This window comes from Pantherophis guttatus, chromosome 1 (assembly GCF_059756535.1).
Source record: "Pantherophis guttatus breed Tessera chromosome 1, ASM5975653v1, whole genome shotgun sequence".
Taxonomy (NCBI): Eukaryota; Metazoa; Chordata; class Lepidosauria; order Squamata; family Colubridae; genus Pantherophis; species Pantherophis guttatus.
In genome coordinates this window covers 72,368,384-72,380,269 of record NC_142063.1, presented here as the reverse complement: position 1 = coordinate 72,380,269, position 11,886 = coordinate 72,368,384, and the positions used below count along the sequence as shown (strand labels likewise).

Genomic DNA, 11,886 nt, shown 5'->3' with positions numbered 1-11,886 from the left:
GGGCTTCTTAAAATGTTTTTCTTAGGAGTGTGACATCCATCTGGCTACTGAAACTTTTTTGTGGGGAGGTGATTTCTGTGGATAGACAGAGGAAAATTATTTGACCACTGAATTTTGGCAGGATGTCTGGAGGGCTGCTAGAAAGGAAATTTATGATTTACACGTGACTTGAACATTGCACATCTCTACATTGTGAGAACTGCAGTTTTTTTCACAACCAGAGCAGGGACCTGGGAATTTTACATTCAGCAAAGCTAAGGCAATATAACTAGAAAGCATGGTGTCCTTCTGCAAATAGAAATTCAGAAACAAGTTCCAAAGAAAAATCCAACTGCAAAAATATTTCAAATGCCACAAACAATTCATTTGTCATATTTTAGATTTCTGGCTACCACGGGAATTTACAGTGCATCTCCCATGTTGAAGAATATAATGCTGCCTAGTATATTGGCTTTTTCTTCCCAGATCATATGGGGAAAAGCAACAGCACTTCACAAAACTATACTGTAGAGGAAAAGCAGATGAAAAATGCAGAAATTAGGCAGAAAAACTGTCCACTCTACAAAGGAATATTTGATAATGGTTTTATTGCAACACGTTTAGTCAGAAAGCTCTACCCGAATGTGATGCTTTGTGGATAGCACTTGAAGTCAGTAAAATTCTGTGATCATAACCAAATTAGTTTGACCTAATAAATATAGGTAGTCACTGACTTACAACTATTTGTTTAGTGACCATTTGAACTTATAACAGCACTGAAAAAAGTCACTTACCACCGATCATCACACTTAAAATTGTTATAGCATCCCAGGGGACATATGATTTCTATTTGCAACCTTCTCTGGCTTCCGATAAGCAAAGTCAAAGGAGGAAGCCTGGTTCGCTTAAGGGTGATTCACTTAAACGTGGCAAAAAAAGAGAAAAGGTTGTAAAATCAGACATGACTCACTTAAGAACACCTTGGTAAGAGACATTCCGATCCCTATTGTAAGGGATCATAAGTCGAGGATTGTCTGTATCACAGAAGATCCACAATACTATAATACTTCCTTGCACACTAAAAACCTCTGTTATCAGAGATCCCAGTTTGCATGTATCCACAAAATTATACTCTTGCGATTGTACCATACTTGTGGAAATTGTCTTTTCAGTCATAACAATCCTAATAATCCCCCCAAATTGGAGAGGTCTCACTGGTGTGGCCAGGTCCTCATTACTGGAATAGGGTTCCCATTAAGGAATGATAATTTTCTATCTCAAGAAAGGCTGGGCACATTCCAGGTAAATGTAACTGGAGGGAGGACAGGATCCTTTCACCATGCTAAAGGGATAGAAAGGGGAAAATATGGCAGGCACGCACCAGCATATCTCAAGCATTCTCCTGTACAGAAGTATTAGAAATTTTAAAAGTTGGAAAAAAAAAAAACATTCAGCAGATTAGTGTTTCAAGAGGTACATACATTTTTTGGCATTATGCGTTTCTCATACATCTATTTTCCTTTGCAAAGTACAAAAACAGATTCCGTTTCAAAATAAAATTAATGATACTTTAAGGAGTTTAAATCATATGATACAGTCAACATACAAGGGTTTGCCATCTAGAAAGTGAGGGCATTGTAGCTTTTCTTTCAAGCACCTTGTCATCATTTCACAGACTTTGGGCTTGTATAAACACTGCTGCCTTGTTGCATGGCTAGAGAATTCCATAGGTGTAGTTCACACTCTCCAAACAAAACAGCATCATGAACACATATTGCTTTTCACTGGAAAGAGCTATCTGGCACTTTAGCAATTTAAGAAAAAAAGATATGTTTGACTACCCAATCTGAAACAAGTTATGTGGAAGGAAACTCTGCAAGGGTCTACTTTCCAATGACAGCTTTCAGCCCAGAGAGAAAAGCAATGCATTCTACTCAGTTGTTCAAAACAAACCATCAGTTGTACACAATACTTGAAATTATCTATTCTTGGAGAAAAGAAAGGAACGACGTGTCATCTTTCCATGTTCAGGTTTAAGGAAATGTTTTGTCTTTTCAGCTAGAGAACCACTACAAAAATACAATTATGTTTAGCCATAATTTAAATCAGAAGTCTTCAAACTTGGCAGCTTTAAGACTTGTGAACTTCAACTCCCAGAATTGAAGTTGAAGTCCCCAAGTCTTAAAGCTGCCAAGTTTGAAGACCTCTGATTTAAATAATATTTAGCCTACCCTGCCAAAATATTCTACTCATTAATGAAAGATGTTTTCATTATCACTTTCATCTCTCATTACGGACAATATTCTTCTGAGAAAACCATAGGGAGGGAACAAAGATAAATCTGTATTTTTAAAAAATCCAAAACCTTTTTTCAATTTCACACTTGATTCTGCATCTGCAATCTACAATACTCCTTCTGATCAGGCAAACCTGCTTTCTTGCATTTTCAAGGACATTTCACTCCACCTGAGACCCAACCCTCCCCACATCAAAGCATAACTATGCTGCTCTGGAAGTTTCCTTCAGAAGCAGTTTCGCAAGTGGCAAAACAGATAGTTGTCTTATCTCATCTGTCAGGGGACATAACATACAAGCTCTGCCCCGTTGCTTAGCTACATGTGAAAAAATGTTGAGCACAGGAAAACTCACATGATAAAAATAAATCAGAAAAGACCGGACCAATTTTCTTCAGGGCCCAGTGAAGTTAGATTGTCCAGCTCATCAGTTTTCAGGTTCTAAGTATATGAAATTTGAAACTCCCTAAAGCAGCCAAAATGTTTAGTGTTCTCCAGCCTTTCCCAAAGTGATACCCGCCAGGTTGGAAATAATGGGTATTGTAATCCAACACCCTCTGAAAGGCACCATGTTGGGGAAGGCTGCACTGACCAATGATTCTCTGTTACTCCTCTCCCTATGTCAGTCCAGAGTAAGATTGCTGATTTCTTCTGTTTAAATTATTTTACAGATATATATGTTTTCCGAGACAGCAGGATCTTTGGAAAATGATGCTCATCACACCCGCTGTCGATATCTAAAGAAGGCCCATAATAGAGCTGCTCCTGCTGCTATGGCCAACCCTGGCACCAAAATCATAGCCAAAGGAATGCCTCCTGGATCTCCATCTCCTCGGTGGCTTGAGGGACCATTCTGGGGCAATAGCTGCAATCAGAAGGAGAGGAAAGGCATTAGCAGTTGAATCAAAGGAGGAGATGGTTCAACTTTCTAAGGAAATTTAGAAAAGCAAGGATGACCCACGTCTTCAAGCTGGCAAAATTGAAACTTCTTCTCCAAAGACATATTCAGCCAAGCTACTTTTGAAAGCTAGTGCATGTCCTAATAAGATACCGTAAATGGGATTCCCATGTTATATTTGAGAAAAAGAGGACTTTAGGGAATTAAGTTTCACCTTGGCTTTATGGAAAATCTAAAAAGATCTCCTTTTCACACCCACCCTATTGAGGAAGCTCTAACAACCATTTTGAACAATCATTTCCATTTTCAATCACACCAAAACAAGCAGGCAAACAAAATGTATCGCAATCTTTGAACAGAATAAAATAAAACTCCACTACATGCAATAACAGACATCCACATCTATATACCATTTTTTCGGAGTATAAGACGCACCTTTTTCCCCCAAAAAAGAGGGTGAAAATCTGGGTGTGTCTTATACTCCGAATGTAGCCCCGCCCAGTTTCTCAAAAGGAGGTTTCAGAGGCTGAAAAAAGCATCAGAAACGAAGCTTCAGAAAAAAAGCCCCCAAACAGAGCTTCAGAGGCTTTTTTTCTGAAGCTCTGTTTCGGAGGCTTTCAGAGGCAGGGAAAAAAAAAAAAAAAAAGCAAGGCACAGAGGTCACAACTAAGGAACCTGTTGCTAAAATTCACCTCTGGGAACAGCTGATTCGCAGTATTCCAGGAGGCCGATCAGTTTTTTTCTTATTTTCCTCCCCAAAAACTAAAGTGCATCTTATACTCCGAAAAATACGGTAATATCTCTCTCCCTCTCTCTCTCTGTCTCTCTCTCTCCCCATCTCTCTCTCCCTCCCTCTTCCTCCCACTCCCTCTCCCTCCCTCCCTCTCTCCTGAAACATTTTCCAATAAAACTATAGGGATAAGTCCATGCAGTTGCTAATTCAAAAGCTAGCTAGCTAGCTTTCTTTCTCTCAACATTAATCAAAATTTTGAAGATTTTGCTATGGCACACTGTTATAGATAATCCACAACATTTTGCCACTTGGTAGGTTACTTTAAGGTCTCCATTTGCTATACATAAAATTTATCAAAATGCCCAGGGAAACTTTACATTACATAACACATATACAAGTGTACATCAGCTTCCCCAGACTGCTCTTGTTCAGATGTGTGGGACTACAAAAGTTATCTGCATTCCCAACACATCTGAAGAGCGTAACATGATTGGGGAGATCTGACACATGCCGCTCACATTCAACTTCTGCTACTTATCTGTTACATTTCTCTCCTCTATCTCTTGCCAAACTTGCATTAAGTATCCTAATTTATCCACACTGTGGATTTTACTTGGAGGGGCTATATGGCAGCAAATGTTTAAAAAAACATTAAGTTTTTCCCAGCATGGTGCTCTTCTTATACAATACACTGCAACTCCCCAAATCCCTCAGTCATTTGGCCTTGAGGATGGGAAAAATAGGAGTAGCTTGTTCATCACATCTGGAGGGCACCAACTTAGAAAACAGTGGTTTATAATAGAGATGTTCAAAATCAATGTTTATGTTCCTCATCCAAATCATGCCAATCCAACTTTCTGCTGTAGCTTGGCGTTTTCCTAAATTCTTTGAAGCACTTTGGGGAAGTTCTACCAAAAACTAAAGAAGAGGGCCTACATACCCTGTGCTGAACCCTTAATGATACATTGTCACCAGCTGTCCTGAAAAGTTCCACAACATTCTTGTGTAGCATGTTCTTCAACTCATTATCATTAACCTGGAAAAAAACACAGGTAAAGCCAATTAGGTACTCACCACAAAACTGCCTGGACCCAAACCATCACTGAAGAACAAAAGCCTAATTGGAATGAATAATTCTACTCCATTAGTTAGAATGCAATAATTAGTACAGACCATTTAAGTAACACATTCCAAGTGTTTTAAGAGCTCGAGTTTTTCCCTTATATTTTCATTAACTGCCAGCATTCTGAATATATTCTGTACATGGAACAGCATACAGTATAAACCAGAACTGTACCTAGGTATTTAAGAGCATGAGCTAATTTAGAATGCCATCAACTTCAAAGAGTTTTAAAATGCTAAGAAATGGAAATAAAACTACAATCGATGTACAGACATAATGCTGTAAAACAAAGGCAGGTAATTTGTGACTCTTGTAGCCTCTTTTTGTAGCCTTTAGACCTTCTGGTAACGTTTACTGAAAACTGATAGCAGCTCCCTATCGTTATCGTAGAGATTACACTTCAATCTTCACATGTTTCCTAACATAAACATAGTAAAGAAAACACAAGAAAATCCCAATTCCCTGCAAAAATTCAATCCCACCTAGATGTGTGAGATAATTGCAGCCCTTGTGATATTCAGAGTGACCCTTGCCTGAGTTGCCCATACTCTAGTATAAAAAGGACATGATAGATGACTCTTCCTTGAAGCTCTAAACGTTTTGCTAAAAAAAACCCCACATCTGCAAAAGCTGTAGGTTCCTACAATTCAATTAGCATAAGTTTCACTGGATGAAGTACTATGTGCCCATTTCAAAGGAGAACAGTTATACTTGTAAAGAGAAAAGCAGTCCTCAAAGGAAGGGTACATATTTTTTTCATGGACCGAAGGTCATATATCACTGTTGACTGGTATGCCAGGACTGCTATACCAAAACAGAGACAGTGGGGCCAAGAAAAAGAAACAGCAATAGCATATATAGACTTATATTACTTTATGGTACTCTGAGCGGTTTACAAATATCAGCATATTGAAGTGGTCAGGATCAAACTCCTGACTGTGGATAGAATTAGCCTCCAATAGTGCATTCTAACCACTGTGCTACCATGGCATACTTAAAATACAGTTAAAGTCTCTGGCAGCATATATGCCATGTTTGTTTCCAGAAAAGGTACAGCTTATTGCTCAGGTTTATTCTCCCCCAGGCAAACTTCCTAGTCAGATAAGTCACAATATACAATTTACTGGTTCGCCCCAGATCGGACGAACCGGTAGTGGCGGGAAGCTCCACCCACCCACCCGGATGTCTCTGCGCATGCACAGAAGCGTCATGGGTGGGCGTAAGCACGCGTGCACCCACCAGCAAAACGGTAGCGATGTGGTTTGAAGCCCACTACTGTACATACAGGATGGATTTGATCACACCTTTAGACAGAAGACAAATTATTCTCTTCCATTAGTTCTTAACCATTCTGGCTGGGGAATTCTAGGAGTTGATGTCCACACATTTTAAAGTCGCTAAGGTTGAGAAACACTATTCTATGCAGTTGGGATTGAGACAAATTCATATTGTGGCTGTGTTAAAGCCTGCCGAGATGTTGTAAGTGCTGCTTTCTTCATTATTCCCATTATACCAATATTAGTTAGAAAAGACACCTATTAGATTGGGGAAATCTGCCTATATAATGGAGTGAGGTATCAATAAAATTTTGGTCTTGAATTTTCAAGCAGCTTAGTGATACAGATTGGATGGGTTTACAGAAACAGCTAGTATTGTGAAGAGATTGTAAATGTTTCTACATCATTCTCCGCCTCCTCTCCCCCGCCCCCATCCCCATGAAACAATTTCACAGGACAGAATTAAAGTATTTACTGCTAAAATCTTGTCTCCTTCCTGAAGGCGGCCATCAAGTGCAGCAGCTCCATTTTCTTTGATCCGGCTAACGTAGATGCCGCTGTCATTGGCGATATACTGCTGATCAGTCCCGCCAACAATATTAAATCCCAAGCCTAAAAAGAAAAGATCAAAAAGAAAAAGGTTTAAAAAAGGTTTTTTTTTAAAAAAAAAAAAGTTAATTTCTTAATATGTTCAAGTTAGATTAGGAAAACCTTTTTCTGAAACTGCACAAATATTGTTACTATGTATAAGGCACGTAATGGGCAGTTTGCCACAGCCAACTCACCCTGGCCAATTTGCCGCAGAACTATTCAACAATTCAATTTTATTATTTAAAATAATTTTTAAAATATTTTAATATTTCACACTTCATTTTGTCCTTTCTCTGGCATACTTTCTTTAATTATTATTTTTTACCATTTCTTCGATATTAGTGTAAGTCTTGTTCCAAGGCAAATTGTCCCATGGGGAGTTGGCCATGGAAAGTTGTCCTGCAGTGAGTTGGCTGTGGTAAGTTGTCCCTCAAACTGGTGGCCCACGGGCCGGACCCGTCACATGCAGGCCAAGCCCACCCCAGCTCCACGGAGGGGAAAAAGTCACGAAACATCACGTGATGGCAATGTGACGCCGCAAATTTGGCACACGTGTTCTAGACCCTATAAGGCAATACTAAGCTAAATGGTTACTTCAGATACAAGTTGTGAGATATGAGATACAAGTTGTGTGCCATTTATCTGATTTAACTTTAGTAAACTAATAAAATGGCTATAAAAATGTAAAGCATTGGAAAAATATTTTTCACCTAATGAAGAACACATTATGGTTACACATAATTTTTGTTTTGATTTGGTTTTAATATTTGCGATGTTAATATTTTTTATTGTACATTGATGATGTTTTATCTTTTGGTTATGAGCTGCCCAGAGTTTGAGACAAGATGGGCAAATATATATTTTGCAATAGTGGCGAATATCTGTAGCTCGGGTGTAGGATGAGAGTGAAGGTTCGTTCTTTGAGTTTGTGAGTTGGTTTCCAAATGTTTTGTTACCAGGCTAGGTAACATCTTCAGTGGAGTTTAGGGGATGTCAGTGTCAGTGTTTTTCTGTTTATAAGGGCCTCAAGTGTGGGTGTGTCAAATGAGGGTCTTGTGATGGGTCAGCTGTGCGTCATCAGTGAGTCTTGTGATGGGTCTGATATATGTTTTAAAGAAATAGATCTCTAAAGGCAATGGATACACAAGATAGAGATGACCAAAGAATGCAGCAATGATGTACTTGCAACAGCCTTGTGAAGAAGGAAAGAGGAGTCATACAAGTGGAAGGTATTTGTCCCAAGTAAAAATCGTTAAATGACTTCATATTATTGGGAGTAAAAACAAAGTCTGGCCATTTTTGCCTACTATACAACTAGAGAAATTGGGAACAATAAAGTTGAATTCAGTAGGGAGAAATCATGTTACTGCCATCTCAGAATAAACATTCACTTTTAAAACTACAACACATCAGGTATTCTTTCTACCGGTCACAATGGAGTAAAATTTACATTCTTGCATACCTTTAATATAAGAAATGCTTTAATCTGGGGCAGGAGTATCAAATGACATCCTCTTTCTTTGAGATGAGATATACAATTGTCATTCACCTCTCTTTCTCCTCCCCACAATTTCACTGCTTTATTAACTTCATAATAGCCAAAACAATATTCAGCATATATAGACTCCTAACACACATTGAATTAAACGAGATTAGGATAATCATAAAAACAGGCATGAAGACTCTCATTTAGACATTATAAGGTACATATTTATTTCTGGACTAGGATCTGACTAATGCTTAATATTCCACTAGGTGTCACTAATGTCCAGTAGGTCTTCATTTACCCCTATTTTTAAACTATAGCTTGCACTTTTAAGATTTTGCTATTTAGTGGCTACCTTTAAAAAGAAAACACCATGAATTATACTAGAGTAAGTGGAATGTTGACATTAAAGTTAGCAATTTTGGAAATGCATGGATTGGAATCTAGGCTATAAATATGTTTATATTAAACATAAACACTGTCATCCAATAGTTTATTACAGAATAAATGAATCAAATTACCCAGACTGCAAAGTAAGAAACCAACAGAAGTACAAAATTAAAAACTACAGTAACTCAATAATTCATGGTTAGGTTTCCCTTGCATGTATTTTTGATCCAAACAAGGATTAAACTGATTTTTTTTAAAAATGTCTGCCCTTCAATTACAGGATATAATCCCAAGAATGCCTTTATTTCTTCTCTTGCCAGATCACTTCTTTTAACAAAGAAACCTAGAGTGATCCATTTGGAACATAGACTATTCCCTAGGCAGCACAGTGTTAATGAGATCTCAGGGAGAATTTCACTGTTGACTTCAAAATGTATGAATAGTAATATCAAACTTTTTACTGTAAAGCAGTAAACATCAGTATCAAACATAAACCATCAGACACAAACTTTTTTTAAAAAAACCCCATAAATCTGAATAGATTAAGCATCTATATTCACTTCAAACCTCTGTACACACAGAGAAAAATAAGTGGGTTTTTTTTCTACAATTAAAGACATATTTTTTGCTCCAATAAACTTGGAATAGGGCAGACAGGAATCATCTGTTTCTCATGAGAATCATCCATAAGTAGAGTATGAGTAAGAAAATTACTTTAAGAAATACCTAAACAACTGTGAAACTGAGTTGAGTCCAGAACAAGTTCAGGACACTATCCTATAAACTGTTCTAACTGGTCAAGTTAATTGGAGCTTCTGAGAGTGGTAATTTTGCAACATTTAGAAGGCCACAAATTGTTCTGCCTTAAACCAGTCCAGCTTGACTCTTGTTGTAATCTCCAGTGTGAAAATCAGATTATAGGCTGAGATTCAGATAGAATTCTCTCTCCCACATTTTCTGCATAACCAGCATCTCCCAACCTTCCATTTCCCTTTATAGTGTAAATCCTGTATGCCTACTTTGGAGGCATACAGGATTTACACTTAGGCATACTCCAAGTTTAATGTGAACTGAAGAAGCTTCTGGGATGAGAGGTGAAATGTCTTCAAGGAAAAACAAGAAAGTTGAGTTGCCTCTTGAAAAAGCACCTTTGGGACAACCATGACCTGGATGACTGAGAATCTCCATAGACCAGTTTAATAGGACTTGTCTATGGAGGTTCTCAGTCATCCAGGTTGTCCCAAAGGTGCTTTTTCAAAAGGCAACTGGCCTTTGTTTTTCCTTGAACATGTTTCGCTTCTCATCCAAGAAGCTTCTTCAGTTCTGACTGAATGGTGCAGATGGAAGGATTTATATTTATATAGGGTGCAGCAGCAGCAGCCAAAAAAGTCAATGCAAACCTAAGTTGCATTAGCAGAGGATACAATCAAGATCAAGTGAGGTACTAATACCACTCTATAAAGCCTTAGTAAGACCACACCTAGAGTACTGCATCCAGTTTTGGTCATCACACTGTAAAAAAAGATGTTGCAACTCTAGACAGAGTGCAGAGAAGAGTAACAAAGACGATTAGGGGACTGGAGGCTAAAACATATGAAGAACGGTTACTAGGAACTTGGCATGGCTAGTCTAATCCAGGGGAGACAGGACAGCAATGTTCCAATACTTGAGGGGCTATCCCAGAGAGGAGCGGGTCAACCTATTTTCCAAAGCACCCGAAGGCTAGACAAGGAATAATGGATGGAAACTGATCAAGGAGAGGTTCCACCTGGAAATAAGGAGAATTTTTCTGACAGTCAACCAATGGAACAGCTTGCCTTCAGAAGTTATGGGAGCTTCATCACTGGAGGCTTTCAAGAAGAGACTGAACTGCCATCTGTCAGAAATGGGATAGGGTCTCCTGCTTTTGGGGGTGGGGGGTGGGGGGTTGGACTAGATCAAGGATGGGCAATTGTGGCTCTTTTACAACCTGTGGACTTCAACTCCCAGAATTCCTGAGCCAAGCTGTCTCAGGAATTCTGGGAGTTGAAGTCCACAGGTTGTAAAAGAGCCACAATTGCCCACTCCTGGACTAAATGACCTACAAGGTCCCTTCCAACTGTTATTCTATTCTATATTTCTTGCAGCCATCTAGTTCAATAGGCGTTCCATAGGGTCTACCTAAAAGGCCCTATATTTTTGCGTCAACTTTTACGTACCAAAACAAAACAACAACAAAAAAAACCTCCCACCAACCTTCAGGAGTTCAGTTTCAAGGGAAACCTGTTCTTGGAAGATGAAAAAGTCTTTAAAAGCAATCCTGCAGGAGGGGCGTCCTTTTTCCTGTGCCGAGGATCCGAAGCAGTCCTGAAAGCCAAAGGGCCTTTCAGGAGCAAAAGGACGAGAGAGAGAGAGAGGAGCTGCTTCTAAGCGGGACCCTCCTTCGTATTTCGGGGTTTTGTTTTTTTCCCCTTCCCCGCCACGACAAAACCCAGCCTGGCGCTCGCCTGCCCCAGAGCCTAGCCGCAGCTGGAGCTGGAGCAGGAGCACCGGGCGGCAAGGGCAGTTGCTTTAGCCAAAGGCGGCGGGAGAAGCTCCCGGGGTTGCCCCCAGCCCCGCGGATTTCTATACCTGAAGGTCCTCGGGTGAGATGGATCACTTCCTCCGACAGCAGATAGTGCACCCCTCCGTTCATGCTGCTCTGTCCTGCGGGGGCCTCTGCTCGGCGCCCGTTCGCTCCGCCAAGCGCGCGCTTGAAGGTGAACCCAGCCAAGCCAAAGTCGAGGAGGGGGAGGTGGCTACAGCGGCGGCACGGCGGCCGCGGCACTTTCACTTTCAGCAGCTTCGCAACCGGAAGAACGAGGCCGGCCGCTAAGAATTCTGGGGCTTGTGGTCCTCTCCTCCGGTCTTCCTGTCCTCCTCCTCCTCCTGTCGCCCATCTCCTCCCACTTGTGACTGCGTGACTGTAGAATAGAATAGAATAGAATAGAATAGAATAGAATAGAATAGAATAGAATAGAATAGAATAGAATAGAATAGAATAGAATAGAATTTTTTTTATTGGCCAAGTGTGATTGGACACACGAGGAATTTGTCTTGGGGCATAGGCTCTCAGTGTACATACAAAGACAAGATA

The 11,886-nt window shown here is 39.8% G+C and overlaps 1 protein-coding gene across 1 annotated transcript; it reads right to left on the bottom strand.

The window, feature by feature from the left end:
• Positions 1–570: 570 nt before the first annotated feature.
• On the bottom strand, positions 571–11,610 carry SYNJ2BP (synaptojanin 2 binding protein). The gene is made up of 4 exons (XM_034417667.3): positions 11,382–11,610; positions 6,780–6,916; positions 4,845–4,940; positions 571–3,138 (listed from the first exon to the last, which is right to left on the bottom strand). The coding sequence occupies exons 1-4, from the start codon at positions 11,443–11,445 to the stop codon at positions 2,992–2,994; spliced, it is 444 nt and encodes a 147-aa protein (XP_034273558.1). The 5' UTR covers positions 11,446–11,610; the 3' UTR covers positions 571–2,991.
• Positions 11,611–11,886: the final 276 nt, after the last annotated feature.